This window comes from Spea bombifrons, chromosome 9, assembly GCF_027358695.1.
Source record: "Spea bombifrons isolate aSpeBom1 chromosome 9, aSpeBom1.2.pri, whole genome shotgun sequence".
NCBI classification, from domain to species: Eukaryota; Metazoa; Chordata; class Amphibia; order Anura; family Pelobatidae; genus Spea; species Spea bombifrons.
In genome coordinates, this window is record NC_071095.1 from 40,428,289 (window position 1) to 40,451,927 (window position 23,639).

Consider the following 23,639-nt stretch of genomic DNA (forward strand, 5'->3'; position numbering starts at 1 on the left):
CAATTGCACTGATTGCAAAGCACAAGATGTGAAATGTTTCAATACACAAACTTGGTTATGGTCTAAGTTGTGAAGGTGACAGTTCTCTTTAAGTCTTTCCCATGGCTGGCATTTGAAATAATTATACTCAGTGCTTCAGCATTAGTTCTCACACATTTATAACAGAGATTTCTCGTGTAAAAAAAAATGGACAGAAAAGATGTGCAAAATTAGGGGTTTTGAGTGTTTTGAAAAAGGTCATTCATAATTGGTAGTTTAATACAACTCTTGAAATCTTGAGATTTCCAGAAAAAGTTCTTCAAATGATTGTAACCTAATCTAATGAGGCACTTACCATATAGAGGGCTAATATTTACCATTAAGCTCTACTTTTTAGACATTATTGAAGGTTGATTGGTATGGCATGGTATACAACTATACCATCCATCCCTGGAGAAATCTTGCCCTATATATACAGGGCTGGAGCGGTGATCAGAAGCTGGACCTGGCACTTTTTGTGCTCACGTAGTGTGTGGCATTGTAGCCCAGTGCCCCATCATTCACATATATAGCTAGTCCTCGGATATTGTTTTATTCAAAGTTTTTCTTTATAACATTGATCAGAAAATACCCACACTTTCACACACTCTTGCCCAAGCTCTCTGATATCTCCCTACCGTTTCCGCCAATCGCTTCCAGGTCCCTGTCTCCTTTCTTGCAGCTCTGTTTCTTCTCTTGACTTTTCTTGTTCTTCTGTCTTCTTTCTTCATCTGCTCCTCCGTGAACATGTCCTCCCAGTGAACTTCTGCACATGGGCAGAGCCACTGGGCACACTCTTTCCCTCGATAGGAGAAACAGAGGAGAGGCTTTTCCCTGTGTTAAGTGAGGCCTGGCTGTATATATTAGACGTGTGCATTCAGATTTGCACAAATTTACAGAATTTTTGTAAATCCAGTGATTCATTTGAAGCCCTGAAACTAGGCCAGACCCTCCACATTTCGGATGAAAACGGAGCAAAAAGCTCTGGCTTTTAATCTGAAATTTTTGGGTCCACATTCACTCAGACTCTCTCACGCCACTCACTCACTCACATTCGCATTCTCGTTCACTCTCTCTGTCATGCTCTCTGAATGTTTCCCTATGTTTTCTGCCGATCACTTCCACTTCTGTCGACCACTTTGAATACATCTTCTATCACGTCTTCTTTATCACCTTGTATCTTTTCTCTTCTCTTCTTTCTTCTCCATTCTATTTTCAATCCTTAATCTGGTATTTTTTTCTTCATCCGCATCTCCGCTGACATAACCCTACAACTCCCGCCAAAATAGCATGGTAACGCCCTCCCCGATCCTCCAATCAGCAAAAGTACCAACAGAGAGCAATATGGTAGCGCTAGCAGCGACCTCATCTCCCTGATCCTCCAATATATGTTATATATCCATCTTACACATTGTGTAACGTTGTTCCAAATATTAACACTTTGACTGCTAGTGTGAAAACCAATACCCTACTTAAATGATATAAAGCTAAAATGTATTAGTTCAACTCACATGTAGAAGCTCCATTTAACACTCTGAGCACAGTACCAGTGAATAAAGACAAGTTCCTCAAAGTTCCACTTTAGTGCTTCAGATTACACCGTACAGTGAAACAGGGTTATTTTGGGTTTGTTTCTTTTTAGGTTTTTTTTCCAGTAAGAAAAAATGTGGTCACGCAACAGTACCGCCATAGGACTGAATAAGACATGTCCATCTTTTTCATAATAATTTAATTTAAATATGTTTGCTTAAGAGACCTTTGCTAATGTAATATATTAACTACATCTGCTTTTCGACTCATGAGGCTGTGAACTGGACAAATAGCTAATAAACATTGAGTATCAATTTCACAGTAAGTGGAAATGGCCCTGTGAGTGTTTTGCTTTACCCATCACTTTACACATTGCACCATACTATAATGATGACTCAGGATTACAAAGATATTTCCTTGAAGTTATTCTATCCCTGTAAAATATGTCTTGGGAGGTTTATGAGATCCTTGAACACAGTGCTAACTAATCCCTGTTTGAAAATCGCAGTCTCTCTGATTTCACTCTATACTAGCAAACTTTTTAAAACTAAAATTGCAAGATGCACCAGAAGTCCAAAATTATATATTCAGAAAGATTTTGAATATAGAACAATTTTATTTGGAATGTACATATTCATGGTTTACTAGCATTAGAATTGTTGAAGCTGAGCGGGAATGCTGGCCCAGAGATGTCTTCTTCCCTTACCATTAAAGAGCTAGATGAAGGGGTTAGAGTTGAACTGCAGAGGTTCGCCACAAACTGGCTCATTGTAGCAGAGGAAATAGTTGAGAAGTGGGTAGGACAAAAGACCTCTAAAACAAAATTACTCACTGTTGTTACAGGGTTGGTTAAGTTAAGATGTCCTAGACTTTGTTGGGAACTCTGGAGCTTGGATTCTTCCTGAACTCATCAGCGCAGTTCAATGCTCATCCAAGTGAACTCAGCAGGGTCCCTGAAGCACCTTTCTTTGTCCTTACCACTGAACTGAGCAGGGTCCCTGAGGCACCTTTCAATGCTCTTACTTCTAAACACAGCAGGATTCATGACACTTTTGAACGTCTTTACCGCTGGACTCTTTAGGATCTCTGAGACAGATTTCATTGCCCTTACCAGTGGACTCAGCAGGGTACCTGAAGCAACTTTCATTGTCCTTACCACGGAACTAAGCAGAATCCCTGAGACATATTTCAGCACTATTACCATTGTGTACCATAGCCTGTACAGCTATTTAGTAAGGCTGATTTGTGAGTTTTCATGAAGACTGTGGATTATCCACTATCCGCAAAGAGCTTACCCTAACTGATGAGAAACACACCAACCTACCTGTACATCCATTTATCTTGTCCTGTCCTTTGAATACTGCACAGTTCAGCTTTCTATGAGTTCTTCTCATCCGCATGTTTATTCATACTGCTGACAAGCTTTTGTTTGGGTCTAGAATTGTGGATACTGCTTCTATTATCTAAGGAACATGTCAAGTGTATTTTCTGTCAGTTCTGTGCATTTTTCTTCTTAATTTGAAGTAATAAGGTTTCATTAATAACATAATAAGTCTGCTACTCTCTCTGTTGTGTATTCATCAGGTGTCACATGGAATCATGGACTATTACAAGTACAATTCTACAAATAACCCTATTCTCCTCTGCTACATTCCATCTAAGTCCATTCAACACTCCATGCCTTGATGTTCTACTTTATTGGATCAAGGCAGATTTAATGACGGCTTGGTCACAAGCCTTACAGCACCACAGCTTCATATTATCTAGATGTAGCCCAGCTACCTCCTTTGTTTCTGATGTATAAATCCTGGCCAATTGAACTGTAGACCTACTAACAAAGGTCTTTTTAGGGTATCCAAACCATTGCCCGTCACATTTTTATAACTCTCATAAACATGGCAATATGCTTAAGCTCTGCTTGGTTAATTAGGAGTTGTCCTACATACCTTTCCAATGATTGGCTTTTAGGATGTTACTATTATCACAAGTTTTTGTGATTTTACTTTTAAGAGCAATTATTTATTAAGTTGGAAATTGACATAGAAATGTAAACATGTTAGAACATAAGTCATTTGGCCCATCTACTTTAGCCACCTTTATTACATGATGTAAGATCTAGAACCTTACTTGGTCCATGGTCTAGTTTTACATTCAGGATAGTGTTATGTCTGTCCATTCATGCTTCAATTATCCCACTTCACTAATTTAACATTACTTATGAAGACCTATTCCACTTACCCATCACCTTCTCTGAGAACAGTACCTCCAAGTCTCTGGCCATTCAATTTTAGAATTTGACTTATTGTCTTAGCATTCCTCCTCATTTTGAAATATGCCTCTCTCCTATATTTGAATTATTGTATGTATTAAATATTTCTACCACATCCTCTAAAGAAATGATAATCATTTACTTAAATAACCATTTCATAAGTATGCTTTGGAACACTTAATAGGTTCAACACATTCTAAGCATAGCCTTGGCCTCAAATAAATGGAGAGAGAGAAAAAAGTTACCCAATAAGAAAACAAAGATGTTTCCAACTAAAACAAAGTAAAATATGGACTTGTGCTCCAAATGACAGTGATTTGGCCTATAAACTCTAGGTTAATTGTCGAATATGGCTAGGACAGTAGGGTGAAGTATTTGTCAATTATAAGGAAAGACGACGTTGGTTCATACAAAGGTTTTAGATACGAGAAATCTTGATCAACCATCAGTTGTTTTAAAACATGAAATATCATCACCTAAATTCTCATTGTTATGATTTGTATCGCAATAGCTGTGAAAATGATACATTAATGTCATTTTGATTTGCAATGTATACAGCAAATTTTGATCACAATGTTACCTTTCCGTTTATTTACATTTAGCGTTATATGCATGTAGCGTAGACAAGCAAGAGAGCGTGACGTTTCAACTTTTCTCTGAGAAATCCAGCAGGCACAAAACCTGTTACTTGCTTTTCCTTTTTTTTTTTTTTTTCCTCCCCTCATTTTCAGCTTTAGCTCTACAACTGAGTCATTCTCCTGCCTATGGCTCGTGGGTATACAGGGCTTCTGCAGAGTGCTGCATTATTTCCCTGTTTAATCAGACAATGTTATATTCTGCTAATGCAGATTTTGTTTAGCCTCTCTATGTAGACACTTGCTTTATACCGGCAGTAAGTCTTGAATCTTATACATATTACTGCTGAGTGAAAGAATCGAGCATCATTCACATGAGACTCCTGTTTGATTTCTTGTAGGCCTTCGCTGCAGACATGGAAAAAATAAGGTAAGTGTCATTTTATTAACAATTAAAAATATGCTGAATTAAAAAAAAAAAGCCACATTTTTAAGAATCCTTTTGTTGCTAGATCTAAAACTGGATTGTATTGCTGGACAATACGGGTTTACTGTATGATGTGGAAATAATGATATTTATATATCATTTATACTTATAATCCATACATTTAATCCTTATAAAATATTTACCTATACAGATTTTATTACCGATAAATGCATATATTATTTACAAACTGTATTTCTACATTTGTTTCCTCAATCCAAACTGTTTGATTTTTTTATTTGATTTTTTTTAACTGCAGTGTGTAGAAAATGTAAAAAAAAAAATAAAATTAACTAGTGAGTGCCCTGATGAGTGAGCAGTGCATTCTGTGGCAATGAGCCCAACATAAAGGGTTAAACATTTGATTACGTGCTTTGCTTTCTTGTTTCTGGCATATGTTATCTGTTTTGTATTTTTTGGGACGCAGCATCCAAGTGTCTCTTTGTGTGCAGCTGTGTCATATTGTACTGTAACAGTTTGAAGTCTTATTGTATTGTGTTTTAAAATGAGCTCTGATGTTGTGTGGGCATTTCCAGTGTTTAGAAGGTTGCTGTGCAAAATACGCTATCATTCTTCCTTCGCTGCTCCTAATTACCCGTTCTACAGACAGTCTCGTATGTTGTATATCAAATAAACCAACTGAAATTGCCCACAAACAGTTTAGTTAAAGAAATGTATGATTTAGATCAGGTCACTACAGTTCATGCATCTAGGAAGGGTGTTGGGAATCTATTGAAATAATTCCATATTATCCTCTCTATGGTTGGGAATGATAGTGGCAACTTAAAAATCCATTGATAAAAGCACAAGCCACAATAGATACAACGTTTCACTGTGAGTTAATGGTTAAACAGATAGGACCCTCATCGCGCATGTACACAACACAGCTTAATAAGATTGTACTGACATCAAATGTAAAGGCTTGGACACTCATCAAATGTCAGACACAATTTTCTAAATGGCAAAGGATAGGAAGTAGATTCATTAAAACATCACTACACAGAGAACACAGCGGTCCCAAGTGACCAATTCGCTGCATTATTTATACCCATTCATATCAATCATACTATTTGGTATTTCCCTGTTAATTTAATTATAATTCACTGTAAATCATGCCATGGACCTATAGATGTTACACTCTGATAGGAGTTTAATTTCTTTATTTGTAATCGTAAACGCAACACATTTCTGAAGTCTTAAATAAATTAATGTATCTATTCCTTCATTCAAGAGTAAGAATTCTAAATGTATCTAATATTTCTCCATTTCACTCATTAGTTGAATTACTCCCTTTTACTTACAAGACCGCATACAATGTAGTAATCATCATACTGTTTTATAATAGAGGGTAACCAGTTAGGAAATTTAATTTTCCCTGTTTTATTAACACATTTTGTTTTGCATTTTGTACATGATTTAAATTGGGCAGCATAAGACTGAATTATACACCGTCACCTCCTTGTTATATAGAAGTAAATGCTGGGCTATTATTCATTCACACTTTATTCCCATGTCAATGTTAGGAAATACTAACATTACTCCAAAGTACAGCATGCATTTGGTGGTAAGCCGTTGTAAGATACCCTACTTACAATGTAATTGCACAACACTAAACGGTTATTAAATGGAACAAAAACACATATTTAATAGCACATTGGTATTTTTACAGTTGAGAGCTTTATCTTTCTTGATTTATAAATATAAAAAACAATATCTGTTGGTTCTCAACCCAAAAATATCAAGTGGAAACAGTATTTTGATCATAGAACCCGGGTGACTGATGATGAGTCATTGAAGGAATAGTCATGTCAATATGTTTTTCCTAAGAGAAACACTAGAATAGCTGGTCTATAAGTTCACTTCTTCTGGCTACCTGGCCTGGCTACCTGGTAGGCTAACATACCCATGGCAGTGCAGAATGCACTTCAGGGTCAATCATGAAACCAACTAAAAGGGGCAAAAGCAATTGAAACCTGTGGCCATTGGAACTTCAGTAAATACTAATTGTTATTAAAATCTGCATCTTGTGAACCCAGATGTGGTACTACTACGAGGCCACCACATATATTCGTGGAAGCAGTAAATAGCTCAGATAAAAAAGAAATCTGTTACTATAGAAGAAGAAGTTATCCTGTACTATTGTACATTTTTTGGTTTCATCAGATTATCTGAGAGGAACTACGAAAAATAAATGTTTTTGCCATAATAGATGGCAATGGAAGCTGCCATACAGATGCAATTGAAGTGTTTCCTTTACTTAATAGATATAAGATAACATCATGATCTAATCTATATCTAGGTAAAAAAAAGTCAGATAAGACTTACGCATTGTACAATGTGCGTTGTACATTGTATAAGAAAACAATGACTTTAGCAAAGACTTTCTGGAGGAGAGCAAAATTCACATAATGCTACGCCTTATATGTACTTTGTTGTCATTATAACATGGCTTATAACTATCCCTTGCACGTAAAACACCATACTGTGTACATTGTCGTTTCAGAAAGCATTGCTTTGACAAAATCAATTAAAAAATAAGCTCTTTTCTCCTTACATGTAAATCGAGAGATATCCCCATCAAGATATCTCTCTGGATGAAGTGTGTGTTTTCAAAGGTATCAGACTATTTTAACCTGCCACACAGGTGCCTTATTAATAGGTTCCAGAGAAGGCTTTAAATTGCATGAGAGTCTCATTTGGGTTAAATGTGGTGCAGTCTCACTGATTCAGCTCCTTGGTAAGAATTATAGCCATGAGAAATTAGATAGGACTCGCCCCAACTTGGGGTACTTTGGAGTAGTGGCAGGCTAAGCAATATATGGCCATATAGTGTGATGGAATCCCCAATATTTATTCCTTAGATAGGTGTTTCTTGAATGGTATTTGTTGGTATGAGCTGAATTCTTGCTTTGTTTTGTAGTTTTAATCTCTTACTCAGGGTCGTGTGGGCACCTCTAGTTTTAAGATACAGCACAAGGCATGCACCATCAGTGATGCCTAATTAACAACGAGGTAGGGCATGGTGTGCTTTAAAAAGGACAGTTGTGTCCTTCAGCCTTTATTCCTGCCAGCAAAAAGAAACTGTTAATTTGCCCAAAGATGCTGAAGAGCATCACCGAATGTTTCCCCCCAAGAAAGACACAAAGTAGAGATGGAAAGCTGTAATTCCACACTGGGCCAATAGGGCATCTATAAAATGACAAGGACTTTAGTCTTCACCTTTGTTCCTACCTGAGTGGGTCCTTTCTGTGTTCATGTGATCATGTTGGCCAAATATGCCTTTGGCCACTAGAACAGTTGCCCTCCATACGATGTATTTTAGGCAAGACTTTAACCCTTCTCTCCTGCATTGAAAGAATGTCCATTCTTGTAACATATCAATAGACACTTCTTAAAGATTTCTTCTGTCTTTTTACATCTTTTATGATCATCATTGTAACATTTTCCTATGCTGGAAGTGAAATCTCCTTTCCTCTTATCCTGTAGGATAACCTTACATCCCCTGTGCATCAGCGTAAATAAGAAATCCTTACACATTCAGTATGTTTGTGTTTATAGAAAATATTTCTATGAGCTACTCCCCTAACAGAATCATCTAATAGCTAACTGTGACCCTTTGCTGGGCAGGTCATTCTGAAATACTTCATTGTTACATTCTGGAGTGAGAAAAATCTTTCATGTTATTTTAAAGGTGCAAAAAAAATCATAGAACTGCATTTATATGGTTTTTACAGGTCAGCAAAACACGCTTTATTACAATGTGTAATTTTGAGGTTCAGCTGCAGGCAATGATCCTTCGGAATAATCAGATGCATAAGAGCCGAGCGTGTGCAGTATTATTACCATGGTGATTTTTGTCACTAAGCACCATTTGTTTAGGTCAGAATCGTTGCGAGAATAAGACAACAGAAAGACCAGACTTCGCATAAAAACGGGCTGCAAAGACAACATTAATTAGAAAGGCTACTGAAAAAATGGGTGCCTTGGGGACGATTTAAAAATAGCCATTCCAGTGCAAATATTGAATGTAGTCATATTACTATAGCAACCCATGACATGGTTCAATTGTCAGGAACGTTCTATTTGTCGCTATGGTGACAAGACCAATTTGCACCTGGATTACTCTTTATAAATAACACCCTTTCGGTGCTAAAGGAGATTAATCTGGCCTGTCAACATCCCTGAACAATGCTAAGCGCTCAAAAGTTCATACCGGTTTCCAAAGCCAGTGAAGTAGAATGATGGGCCCCTGGATGGAGTTTGACTTAAGTGGTGAGGCTGCGAATGTCATGTCAGTCAAACGCGAAACTGCATAGAAATATCATACCTTCCTGTTTTTATAAACATTTCTAACACTATATAAATAAAAGATGATAATTAGACTTGGGCGCCGGCCAACATGTTAGCTTTTTTCTTCATTTTTTTTTAGAAGGGGTTAATACGGGGTTAACGCGGTATGCGGCAGTTTTGGTGCCAGGATTTTAAAGGTCCGTACGAGCAACTCTACAATTGGCCACCGGCAGGGCCTCCTCGGCCATCAACCATTGAAGTACAGCTGCTCTTCATTGGTTGATGTCAGACAAGCCCCTTGCCGGCGACCAATAGAGTCGCTCGTACGGCCCTTTAACTCCTGACGGCGAAACTCGGCCTGGGGAGGTTCCAGGAGTTAAAGGTCTGTGCAAGGGACTCTATTGGTCGCCGGACCTTTAACCATTGGTCTCCCTGCTCCAGGAGTTAAAGGTCCATAGGAGCAACCAATAGAGTCGCTCGTACAGACCTTTAACTCCTGACGGCGAAACTTGTCAGGCCCCATTCAGGCGTCGGAGCTGCTTATCTCTAGTTTCCCCTGTCTCGCTAAAGTTCCCCTGTCTCGCTACAGTTCTCCTGTCTCGCTACAGTTCTCCTGTCTCGCTACAGTTCCCCCTTTGCTGTAATTCTTTCCTGGATTGCCATGTGCTCTGCTGTTTACTTCTGATACTGGACACCAGAACCAGCATAACTCAGAAGCAGACTCCGGGCAGGAACAGCAGACTAGCTGAAAGCGCTGCAGTCTCCACTCCTGACCTTTTGCCTACGGCCATATGTCAGGGACCATAGTGGAGACCATAGTGGAGTTGGACAGGGCCTGGTGTAGGGCAACCCTCGGTGTTGAGCATACCAGAGCCCTGATATAGCAGAGCATGTTGTCCAGAACAAAACAAAGTGATATCCTGCAGGCACCCTAGAGCAGGCATGAGACATAGTTCTACAGATAAATAAGCAGGATGCTGCAGGCTGGGAGTAGGGAGACCGAGCAAAAAACATAGCCATACAAGACATACATGATACAGGACACAACAAAGGACAGGGAACAAGGCAAGGAGCACGAGGAATAGAATGAGGAACCGAGATCCTCACGCTTCTCCTTTAAGCAAGGATAGGACATCTTAAACTGGGACATGGGGAGAGGAGAGAGGAACTGAGATCCTCAGATGATTCAGGGAAAAGAGGGCACATAAAAGACTGACACACATAAATACAGGACTAGCCTAGGTCTATAAGATAACAATTGGAGATTTCACATCTTATGGCCATAGTATGCTTAGCGCAACACTATGCCAAAGTACTGCAATATTCGGTGGGTCCTAGCGCTAAACCCTGCCTAGTGAATTACTATTACGCTCAAACTAAACATTTTAGACTGCTGACTGAGACAAACATAACAAACGGGTGGGGCACACCTTATAAAGGAAACAGAAGCTGAAGCAAAGAGCAGGGCTGGAAACAAAGTATCAGAAGTAAACGGCAGAGCATAGGGAAATCCAGGAAAGGATTACAGCAAAGGGGGAACTGTAGCGGGACAGGGGAAATTAGACATAAGCAGCTCTTCCACCTGGGGCCTTACAAAACTTGGCCTGGGGAGATTCCAGAAGAGCTCCCTGTCGGAGCGCAATAGAGTTGCTCGTACAGACCTTTAACTCCTGATGCTGAAACTTGAGCTCCTGATGCCTACACCTGGGAAGACCACTGCTCCAGGAGTTACGGGCCTTTAACTCCTGATGCTGAAACTCGGCCTGGGGAGACTATTGGTCTTCCCGCTCCAGGTGTTAAAGGTCCATACAAGCGACTCTATTGGTCGCCTACAGGGGCCTCCTTTGGCATTAACCAAGAAAGGGCAGCCGCCAGAGGAAGTTCCTGATGGCGCTCACACCGACCTTTAACTCCTGACAACGAAACTTGACTTGGGGAGGGAACAGGTGTTAAAGGTCCATAAGAGCGACTAATTGGTTGATGCCAGAGGAGGCCCCTGCAGGCGACCAATGGAGTCGCTCGCACAGACCTTTAACTCCTTGTGTGATCCTACAGATTCCTGCTCCCATTAACCTCTGCGATGCTGCGTAGACAAGGTAGGCTAGAAGAGGAAGGGACCAGGGAGATTAGTTAGGACATACTAACGAAGACGAATACAAAGAATCTTCATGTTTTGCCGCCGCCATGTTCGTTTCATCGGTATTGAAGCTGAATTTTTCATGTTCACTCGAATACGAATGCACGAGTCTAATAATATTAATAATAATACATACAAGAACAAAAAGAGTTACAATTGCAACTTTCTTCTTAATTCTTATATCCTGACAATGCTTCACCTACACATCAAATTAATTTGTAATCCGCAATCCCATTATACTTAATAGTTATTATATATATTAATACACTACACAATAGTAAATTTACTAATTCCGTTGTACCATTAAATATTCTAATTATTTAATATTCCAAAAATTTAGATATATAATAAACATATTAACTCCTTTGTATGTATTAGACTTGTATTGTTGTTGTTAACCTTTGCTTTTTCACTCATGTGCAATTTGTACATTTCCCAATTATTTTAATTATTTTATTATATATAAATCCACATCTGTGAAAGCACATTTGTTTGCTCTGCGGCATTGTTGCTATTCACATATTATTTTGGTTGTTTAACATATTTTTATTGACTCACTTTGAATTAATTTGTTTGTGTTTTCAAACATAAATAATTTGAAAACAATTTTTTTTTTTAATATAAACAAAATAAACAGCCAACTGGAGCATCACAAGACTGGAAGGCAAGATCAGGCAGCCCAGTACGCAACAAGCTTTATGCTTTGTCAAGAGGAAATAAATTGTTTTGCGACTTGTATTACCAAAGGGAAATCAACAAACAATGGCTAATTTGGGGGAATGAAAAATAGGACACTATTGCTTTGTTCTACAGAGAAATCCCTTTGTTTCCATAATCTGAAAGATATGTCTTATTTCTCTTTTAAAACTCTGCAAGTCACATGCATTAATTTCAAAATGACACAATTTACTTAGTTAAGGTTCTTGAGATGTCCTGCAAATTATCTCCCAAATTATACAGTTGTTTTAGAATGAGTTGCTTCTTATATACTAATAGAATGTAAGTCATAACTATGTTCCACACGTTGAAGGCAGTTCTTGGTGCTTTAATCTGAAAAAAGCTCATAATTTAGGTGTTGATGCACCGGAAAGGCAAAAATAAGAATGAAGCCCATGGAACAGCGCAGCTTAGGTGGAGTGAGCCTTGACAGAGTTAGGTGGTGTGCATAAGGAGTGATTTAATTTAATTGGTTCAAATTTGTTATGGGTGGGGTTACTATCAAGGTATATAAGTGGCAACCATTTTGTAAACAGTCACTTAACTGCTTTTCCAAATCCTGGTTGTCCCTCCCTCCCTTTACTAGTGGGTTGTGGGGGTGACTACCCTGTTTTGTCACAGCGGAGGGAATAGTTGTGGAATATTGTTTAGTACGGTGGATTTTGTGATTTGGTTTACTAATTTGACTTGGTTCAAGTTAGTTTGGTAGGTTTCGAGCTGGCCTGTGGCTCAGAATCTGGGGTGGTGTAGGGGTGTCTCTGTATGCCCCGACTTGGTTATTCGGTGGTGTAGGGGTTTCTTGGTATGCCCCTACATGGTTTATAATTTGGTTAAACGGTCTGGTAGGGGTGTCTTGGTATGCCCCTACTGTGGTCAATGTGTTAATGTGGAGGCACCTGGTACGTGTTGGTGCCATTGTTATATGGTTAATGTATTTATTATGGGGGGTCATTGTCATTGTTAATAAAAGGGAAATCTGTTATTTATGTTTTAACCGTGGTGGTCTGTTTTGACAATGACCTTTAAATATTGTAAATTTTAATAAAGCTGTGGAAATTATATTTGCACCTAATAAAGTGTGTGCGTCATTATTGGGTATAGGGTACGGTCATCCTGGGCACAAACTCAACTATGCGCTTGTCATGCCATAATACTGTCCATTTCGCCATTAGTACATATGTTATGGACTTGGCTTCTGACAGTTCTACTTAATATCTTGATGTCGGCAATTATGGAAAAAGAAACTGCCACTAATCACCAAATCTTGAACAGTGTCTCCTTTTGTTTACTCCCTCTTGATAATAGCCATGGAATTACTTGAAATTATCCACACGTCATATCTGCATGCCTGGGAACCCCTCTGGGTTTCCTCAAGACTCCAGGTTACTGCTATTTCTTCGGAGCAGGATAAAAACCCGGCACAGGGCAGGAAAGTGGGGCAGAGGGAAATAATAAAAAAGATAACATCTCTGAAAAAGAAGCTTGTGGTGTCTTGTAGTCCAACATCATATATATATATATAGTAGCATATATAGTAGTATAACAGCTTTAAAGGTCTTGGAGTTCCATTCTAATGGGACTTCTGGGACGAAATGTTACTTTTTTAAAGGTAGATGTGAGATTTAATGTTTTAATATTGGTTATGTTGTTTTCTTTCAGAATTTGTAGTGTAATTTGTAGTTTTTTTTGTTCTTGATTGTATGTTCTTGTTTTTTTACTTGCAAGCGGCCATTCAAATGTTATCTGTTAAATGTTAAGCCTGAGGCAAACATAAAGATACACCTTGGTCAACTAGGCCCTAGACAACTAGTCGACCTTTGTGTAAAACTTCTGTGTAAGCACAGCCATAAAATAAGAGTTAACAATAGTTTTAAAAGGGGATGAATGCACACGGGTCAACATCTCCAAAAACTCCAAATCTATTATAACTGCTAAAGTTAAATGCAGCATTTAATAAACCATCATGTAAATCCAGACAATTGCTTAGCAAATGATACAAATATGCGTGATAAGTATTTTCAGACTAGTTGTAGGACTGAGTAACTAATAATTTACTGTACTCCCTACGCAGGATACCATTTTAAAGTTTAATGCCAGATTTAAATTAACTACATCTCATCAAAATGTTATATTAAGCCAACGCACAGATTTTTTTTGTACACATCCTATCATACAGAAATAAAATAAGTACAGGGTTTTTTCACTAAATGGTGAGTTCAAGTCATCAAATTCATTATGTATTACAAAGAGCAAGCCTTGATAATTTCCCCTGTGGATAGGGCTTAGCAAAGGTCCCACAAGGAACCTTGAAGTGTCTGCAGAGTCCTATATTACACATCTGGGTGGGAGATTAGATAGCTATATAAAAAGTATATATATACGGACAAACTTATTGGGACACCTGACTGTTACACCAACAGGAACTTTTATGACATTGCATTCTAAATACATAGACATTATTATGCAGCTGGTCCCCCTTTGCAGCTACAATAGCTTCCACTCTTTTGGGAAGACTCACCGCATGATTTTCTTTGTTTCTGTGGGAATTTTTGCCCATCCATCCAGTAGAGCATTTGTGAGGTCAGGGACTGATGTTGGACGAGAAGGCCAGGCCTGCAATCTGCGTTCCAGTTTAAATTCCCACATTATTTGGCGCTGGCCAAGTCTTTGTGTTCTTCTTTGTGAAAAGCTGCCCTTCATTGGTTGATGCCAAAGGACCTCCCTGCCGGCGACCAATAGAGTTGTACGGACCTTTAACTCCTGATGCCAAAACTTGGCCAGGGGAGACCATCAGTCTCTTGGCGTCAGGAGTTAAAGGTCTGTACGAGCAACTCTATTGGTCGCTGGCAGGGAGCCTCCTCTGGCATCAACCAAGGAAGGGGAGCTACAGTCTTTGGATGATTAGCCCACCTTTGTTAAGGAGCGGTTATTCTGCCTTTGCCCCTAATGCCACTGAACATACACACTACAAGCAATTCCAATGATTATTATTTACTGGAAACAACATTTCATTAATTCATTACAGTTTTTGACAAAGCATACTTAAAGCTCGATGCAACATTAATAGTCCTTTTTAAGTCTATATGTCCAAATGCGCACACACATTTATTCTTGCTGGGAATCTTTCTGGCAGTAGCCCCCAGTGTTAGTTCTTGAATCCTACACGCAGATACACGGCACACATGGTGATGCGTTTTGAAACTTCTGATTTCCTTCATAACATGTTTGCTCAACTATGCTGCAAAGCAATAAACCAATTAAAATGATTCTAGATATGCAATGCATGTGGAATATTTTTTATATGTAGGATGTTCCTCGAGGCAAATAAATTAAAAATTCATTTATTTTGGCATACTACTAATCTAAAAGCTACAAATAGTTCACATCAAAGCCAATGAATTATGGAAAGATAATGTAAGTGTGCATGTGTGTGAATGTCATCGAGTACTCTTTTATACGAAGACAAGAAACTTAGGAAAAATGATATTTGGCCCTTTTTGTCCAGTCCCTTAGCATCTAGATAAATATTAAACTGGGTATAAACAAGCAACCAAAAACTTGGTCAGATATATATACAAATCTGAGGCAGTGTGACCTTCTTTGATGGTTGAATAGGACTGAGCTTAATTGCAGTATGACTGACAACTCTGCACATGGTATATACATTCAGATAGTTTTTGGTTCATGCCAATGGCAAAGAGTCCATGGCTCAGGAATGTTCTGGCTTGGAAGTACATTAGAGGCATTAAAGGTATGCCATGCCAAAACTTCCATGTGTGAATTAAATTCAAAGCCTGTCCCTGGTAAAAGAACAAAGCAATGTCTTAATCTCTAGATTTGGAAGTATGGCGTCACCCACCCCCCCAGTGTACAATTCCCAAATCACATCCAGTTGGCTCATCAACACCCCACTTCCTACCCCACAAAAAAGACTAGGTTCTGCATGCTGATGTCTCACATGTTCCAAGTATTCTTCTCAATTTGGAAAATTATACATTAAATACTAAAGCTTAAAATATCTAGATTTGCTTTCAATCTTTTTGGATGAGAACATAATATCTATCTACCGACATGCTTCTTTCTTCCGTTTAAGAATTGGAGGCTCAGTTGAAGGATTGGAGGAATCCTGAAAATGTAATTAAAAGTATCTAAAACTGAAATGCATTATACACCAGCTAGAATTAAAAGTCAAATTGTGATAACTGAGAAGTAAAGGTAAAGCTTGCAGCAAAAGCATAGTTAGTCTTCTTATCTGAAATGAGACTTAGTTCCAACTCAGGGGGTACATAAAGCCTATCTCGCTTGCCTCATTTATTGTCTATTATATTATAGACAATATTCAAACAAAGTACAGGTAATCAGAAAAAATTCTGTTACTTGCAAATTACACATTTTCTGTAATCCATGATAAATAGGATCTCCTTGGAAATGTAAAATACTGTATAGACTGTATCCCCTTTTGTTTATAGAAAATGTATAATCTAACTTTAGCATTTCTAATCCAGATGTTAAAAAGAAGCCAAAAATACATTTTATAAGAAAAAAATGAAATTACTAGTCGTCTTATATAAATGGTTTAGAACCGCTGTCAAACAGCATTTAGAGAACATTAAGTGTGCGGCCAGCGGCTGGATATGCCTGGGCATGCGCTACGTGAGCAGAAAAATGGCGAGCGGCCACGCGCTTCGAGCTGTCATACAAACTGACGTCATCAGCCTTAAAATGCCAAGGCTACTGGCTATTGCCAGTCTGACCCTAGCCAAAGGCCTTAAAGTGGCAGAGCCACCTCGTCATACCCAGTCTGGCCCTGGTTATGTGACTAAATAAATTAGATTACAGTCATTTGTAAATGAAAAATTTACAAGAAAGCAATCAAAAATTACATCCCTGGCGTCTTTGATGCAAGACTCTGCCTAAAGTTCTTAGAGTGCATGCCAAATTTTGAATTAAAGGGACACCAGCACTCCAGCCGTCATGCGCAATTTAATGCATTTGATAGCCGTGTCCCGTTTAAATCATAGTATGTCTTTAAATACATAGAGGGATTCCGAAACATTCTTCATATGTATTTGCCCTCTTCCTCGCTCCTTGGCTTGCCATAATATAAAAGTTGTGTTTTGTTCTGTTTTATTCAACATCATAACAGCCGGCTAAAAACCTAGCATGTAATAGGATTATATTTTCAAAGTGTTGTTTGTCCTAAACCTTAAACCAGGGATACAATATCTCCTTTAGTTATGTGTGTTAGAAACACATCTGCCTTAGCTTTCCTGCTAGCAAAAAAAAAAAACATTTGAAAATATAATTTACGTAAAATGCAAATTAATTTTTTTTAAGTATTCCAAAGTATACTCTAAAGTATACCTAAACCGTAATATAAAGCTCATTATAGTTTTTTGTAGATTTTTTCATGTTTATACTGATTCCAGCTCTGTCTGTTGTTTTTTTCATTTGACTAAATAAAAGAATATTAAAAAAAAGTAAGCAAAATAAAATGTCTTTTTCCTGGGAAAAAAACAACCACTAAATCATTGAATATTGCATTTGCGATACTGATTCATTTTCTGGACCTGCTATGGTAAACATGGAGCAATGCACTGTTGAGGTTTATTCACTAAATATTGAAAATTCAGTTATTTTGTTAAGATGAAATATTTATTTAACTTTACTATGCATTATAAAGGGCCCAATTTCAGCGAGCTTCTCTTGGAGGAGGAGATGGCCTTGTGTCACGTATAACTATATCGGCAAAATAGTTTGATTCTCCTCACGGGTTGAACTATACAATATGAAGGGCCAACCCGGCCCCAATTACTGGGAAAACTTTCCATGGATGGCTCTTCTTAATGCACATTGATATATATGAATTATCTAACTCACATAAGAACTCCTAAGATAGTTAGTAAATCCCAGATTATTTGCATGAAATTTTAGGAAATATATAGATTTGTTTACAAATAAAATTGGAGGGAGGAAACTGGTTCCATAGATTCATAGTGTATATTTTGATGAAATACTAGATATTAAAAAATAAAATAATAAGGTGGAGAGTAAGTTCCTGCAAGAGCTTATGAAATATAGAAGCAGACGTTCGATAAAGGATTGTTCCTTAAACAGTTTCCAGTTAAATAGTTTAAGGAAAAAAAGTTTAAGTATGTGGAATTGTGATTAATGCAGAAAGTGTCTACTTTTGTTGGGATATTCTCTGGGGACCAGTGCATTTTAGCCGTTGATATATGTGGCCAAATGGCATATCTACATCCCTGTTTCATCACTCAAAGTTACATAGTTAATTACTGGAAACTATAACAGAAAAAACTATCAGGAAAAGTGGTCATCAAATACCATGGTTATATATTTAGGAGGAAGAAACATCCATTACTCTAGCTTTAAATGATGTCTAAAGCATCATAAAAGAAGCAAAAATTCTGACTAGTTATATATTCCTCTGTTTCTTTTGTTGTTCCAAAGTTGGCATATTGTGGATACGTCTTGGGCTACTTTTAGGTACTTGTTGATGCCTGCTCAGACCCAAAATGCTCTCCTTATAAAAAAAAAAGTGAGAGTACACTAGCTTGACTTTACCTCCATTCCATTTGCATCAGTTGCTAAGGTGACTTTTTTGAGACTTAGCATTTATTGGTTTTACAAGCAATCCACAGAGATATATAAAACACACATCTCAAGAGATCCTGGATTTTACACAAACGGCAAGAAAAATACAGAAAATAATCATAGCCATCTTATGTCATAGTATCCAATCTCCTATACTAGACATCGGAAATCCTAATCTCTGCAAGCAGTGTATACGGAAAAGAGAAAAAAATAACTGAATGTGAACCAGCTGCAGAAATGGAAGTGTAATGGTGACAAATACCCCCATTGGAGACGATTAAATGCATCCAAAGACAGAAGAAAGCAAGGAGACCAATTGATCGCTGCTAGATTGGTCACATTAATAATTTTCCTTGTGTTGTCTGGTAGTCCGCCTAAAATAAATCCCACTTTGTTATTCTTGATAATAAGAGGAAGGCGTATGGTCAGTCTGGAGGCCAACAGTTTTGCATATAATTTAGTATCAAGATTCAATAAAGTAATAGGGTGGTAATTGGTACACCTGGTTCCCTGGTTTTGGGAGAGTGATCACGTGATCGAGGATTGCATCCGATGTTGTGACATTTTTCAAAATATCCTGCCGGTAGACTGTCAGGTCCTTGAGCCTTGTGTGGTTTTGATAAGAGAATTAAACGTTCCAGGTCTTCCTCTGTAACCGGACAAGGTAGTTAGGTCCTAGTGTTCACACGATAGTTTAGGAATCTACAGTGTCTCCGGAAAACTGTCAAGTCCCTCCAAACTGCTGGAAAGCCACATTATCTTCAAGATTATAAAGAGTCTCAAATTTATCCCATATCTCCTTTGGATTGAAAATCTTCTTGAAGATAATTGAAGATAATGCAGTATTTTGGGCTGACTGACATCAGAGCTTCTTAGCCAACAAGGAGTCTGCCTTGTTACCTTTAACATGATACAATTGTTTTAATCTATGGAGCATTATTCTGTTTTTGAACCTGTAACTCATGTGTCTTGGTTTACCAAGCCAACTTATTTTGACGTTCCAGGTTCTGCAGCTTAGTCCCAAGATTTGTGAGCTGGTGTGCTCCATCTCTTTGTAGTTATGCACGAGCCACAGAGTGTTTGGTGAGACAGCTTTTGTCTTATTAAGTCAGAAATGTGTAGACAGCTCCTCAGCAATCTCTGTGCAAACTAGAAGATACTGCAACAGACTTTCATTTACCCTCCATCTGCCCGAACATGATGTTGGGAAAGATTCTGCCAAGGTGATCCACACTGGGCCATGGTCTGACCAGGATGATTTCACTTAGCAAAATTGGATACACGCCACTGAAGCATTATTAGACAAGATTGGTAAGGTATGGGTAACCATACTTATAATAAGTAGAGTAGATGTAATGTAAATCAGAGTCATACAGCAAACGCAGCTACCTCTTCTCAGGAAGTATGAACAGTAACAACAGCAACAGTAACAACTGTGCCCGGGGTTAAGAATATCTCCTCACTTTGGCTATACCATTGGCAGCACAAAGAGGAAAAAAACAAACAAACTTTGATTTACCCTATATTACCTTACATAGGAATAAAAGCTATAAATCTCCGCACTGAGTGGGCGCACAAAGCCGGTAATAGCCATTGTAGCAATATTTGCAGCACAAAGATAAATGACTTTTCAATTATCAGGTGAAATACCTAAGACTCCATGGAAAGAGGGAACTAATTAGCTACCTAATTGAGAAAAATAGCCGACCCTCAAATTTTTAAATTAGGAGCCTGAAAGTGTACAGGTGTAGCAATGTTATGCAGAGAACTAAAGCCTGTATGATGCAGGACAACAAACATTAACACAGCAGTTAACTGAAAACAAGAAAGTCATTGTCACCAGTGCTGCCCCATGGTTAAAAAACTTAATGTAGCCCACACTATAACCTGCATCAGTACCTGTATGTAAGTGCCAACTCCAACTCCTGATTATGGTAATGCGGAACTTCACTGCTGAGCTGGTCCTCTACCAGCGACTTTAATCCCCCCAAAGATGAAGTACGGTCATAAACGATACCCCATCAAACAAGGGCATGGAGACCTTATTTTAGGGTTTGTAGGACAGTTTGTGTCCCAAGTTTGGTGAACATCAGGTTCACAGGGATGCCCCGGCAGTACTGTATATGATTTTGGCCTAAAACTGTCTTTATGGGAATGAAAGACCTCCTCTTAATCAACGTTGACAAGGAAAGATCTGCAAATAGATGCAGCCGTTCTTACGGGGCTGGTAACTTATTCAGGCGCCGAGACGCTTGCATGCTGGCTTCATGAACAAAAAATAGTGTAGGTGGGAGATAACATCCCTCAATAAACTATAAGGGATAGTTTTAAGGTTCGGCACCATAGGAAATTCGGGCAAGAGGATTGGAAAGAAAGCCTGTAGATAGTCCCTTAGCTTCGCAGGCTGGACATCCCCTGCACCCTGACGTTCTGTCTCAAAGCCCACTCTTCCAGGTCCGTCATTTTTATTGTAAGTCTAACGTATTCCCTACAATGTATTGTGACGATCAGCTAGATCGTTAAATGAAGTAGTGAACAAAGTTATTTTCCAAATGGTCTGTGTGGGCATCAAGTTGCATTAGGTCCTGCTCGAATTCGGCCAGTAAGTCTTTCAAGTCAGTCAATGATGTTTGCAATTCTTCTAGGATATACCGCATAACAGTGGCGGTACTAGACGCCTTATGACCAGCTTCCATCTCCTCTTCCTTCAATATAGGTTGTGATGGCGGGAACAGTTGCTCATCGCCATCTGGGGAAAGCAGGCCTGGTTTTACTTTCTTAGAGAAGTGCTACAGGACTCGTTTGGACTGCTTCCCTGAAATCTCAGGTATGCGGGAAGAAAAAAATGGTGAAAAAAGGAAAATGAACTGGCATCTTAGCTGCCTTATGCCTTTGTATAGCTTGAGCTACTGAATCACACATCCATCCAGCTCCACCAATTGGAAATCCCCCCCATAAGACCACTTTTTAAGCATCAGAGCTGAGCTTTTTCCAAGTATTCCCAATATTTGGCATCACGGTTTCTTTTTTAAAAGCAGATATACACAGTAGTATTTGTGCTTCTGCATACACCATAAGGGTTTTTGAGATGAAAACAACACTCTCATGATTCACTCTTGTCAATCCTTACAAAATGTGGGATAATTTTGGAGTTGTGGTAACTGATGGCTGACCTTTACTCTTTTGGGGTTTATTTACGAAATGGCAGGCCATAGGTGAATTGTGTTGCGGTTAAAATCTAACTAGATTAACTATGTTATGGAGGACCCACCTGACCCTTCTTACAGGAGAAAATTGTCTGAATTACCTCCAAAATGTAAAAAAAGAAAAGAAGAGGTGCAGTACCAAAATAAAGTTTTTTTTGGTTTTTTTTTAGGGGTTTTAATTATTTTGTTGATGAGAAACAAAGTACATTTCTAATCCCTCATAAAATGTTGTTCCAGTAATAAGTACATACAGGAAATCACAGTAATTTGCACATTAACTGTGCTGATTGATACTTTGTTTCACATGAGATTTGAGATAACAGATTTGATTAGGTTCTCCTAAATTTGGGAATTTGTTATCTTTGCTATCAAAGTTTGTATTTAGAAAGCTCATAATAAAACTGAATGTTTTGGTCACAAACACGCAATGCATATTCCTCTAACTATAATCTTTAAATCTCAGGGTATGGAGGCGAATGGAATATTTCTAAGGGTCCCATAGTCTGGCACAGCCTTCATAGAACAATCTACCCGGCACTGCATGTTCTATTAAGCAGAGCAACGGGATCTGATATTATAACCCAGTACACAGTATAATGGATAGTGGCAGCAGAGGTAGGTGCAAGGGACACTGCCCTAGGATGGATATAGGCCCCATATGCATCATTGGGCCCAACCCTATTCAGCTTCTTCACAAAAATGCATAATTAAATCAGTGATGATTTTCAAGAACTATGTGGATTTATAGATAACCCCCCCACACACACACACACACAAATCAGACAAAAACTAAGCAAAAAGCTCAGAATTGCCATCAGATATTCGCGTGTCCACATTCACTCATACTCTCAATCACTCTCTCTCACGCTCTCTAAATGTTTCCTTCTCTGCCTTCCGCTTCCGCATCTTCTTTTTTATATCCCTTCTCTTCTCTATTCAAACTTCAATCGTTGATTTTCTTCTTCAGCATCTCCGTTGACATAACCCAGCAACTTTCACCAAAAACGTCTTTTCCTCCAATTGGAGGATCAGGAGAGGATGTCACCGTAGTGCCGCCATTTTGTTGGAAGTTGCCAGGGTATGTCCACTAAGATGCAGACGAAGAAAGAAGATTAAGGATTGAAGACAGAAGAGATTTGAGAAGTTAGAAGATGAAGAAGTTGCAGAAGATGGTAAAGTAGAAGTGGTCAGCAGAGAAGGTAGGGAAACATTTAGAGAGCGTGAGGGAGAGAGTAAACAAGAGTGTGAGAGAGTGACAGTGTGAGAGAATGAGTGAGAGGGAATGTGCGATTTTTGGGCAGAGAACGAAATTCATTGCCTGAAAAACTAATCTAATAATTTGTCCAAATTTGTCTAATGTAAAGGTCTAACTTGCCCTCAAAAGGAATACACCTCTTAAAGCGCATTTGTCTCCTGGAATTGATATGTTGTGGCTGGGCATGGAAGTGCATTATGAATATTCGTACATACTGTTTTTTGTGTTTTCTTTCTCATTTATTTTTTATGACCGGTTTATACGAGTTCCCCTAAGTGGAATCTGTCTTGTACTTTCACAATGTAGGTTGTCCTTTTGGGGGTAGTGGCGCCATGGCGCAGGTACAGCTGTGCATAGGGGTGGGGGTTATCCCTAGACAGCTTTTATGGCTGGAGAGTATATGGGCAGGTTTAACCAAATCATACCCTGCTCTGGGAAGGAAGAAACTTACCCAGAGACCCCGGGAAGCAAGGATTTACCCGGAGACTACAAGTCAGAGTTTATAATAGTACAGTGAAAGAGATGCATTCATAGCTCGGTCTA

General features: G+C 38.6%; 1 protein-coding gene across 5 annotated transcripts in view; it reads left to right on the forward strand.

The window, feature by feature from the left end:
• The first annotated feature begins 4,580 nt into the window (after window positions 1-4,580).
• BEGAIN (brain enriched guanylate kinase associated) overlaps window positions 4,581-23,639 on the forward strand; it is a 63,461-nt gene continuing 44,402 nt past the window's right edge. For all 5 annotated transcript variants that reach the window (XM_053474542.1, XM_053474545.1, XM_053474543.1 and 2 more), the window contains exon 1: window positions 4,581-4,822. In XM_053474542.1, the coding sequence (XP_053330517.1) occupies window positions 4,809-4,822 (14 nt within the window). In that variant the 5' untranslated portion in view covers window positions 4,581-4,808. The remainder of the gene's footprint in view (window positions 4,823-23,639) is intronic.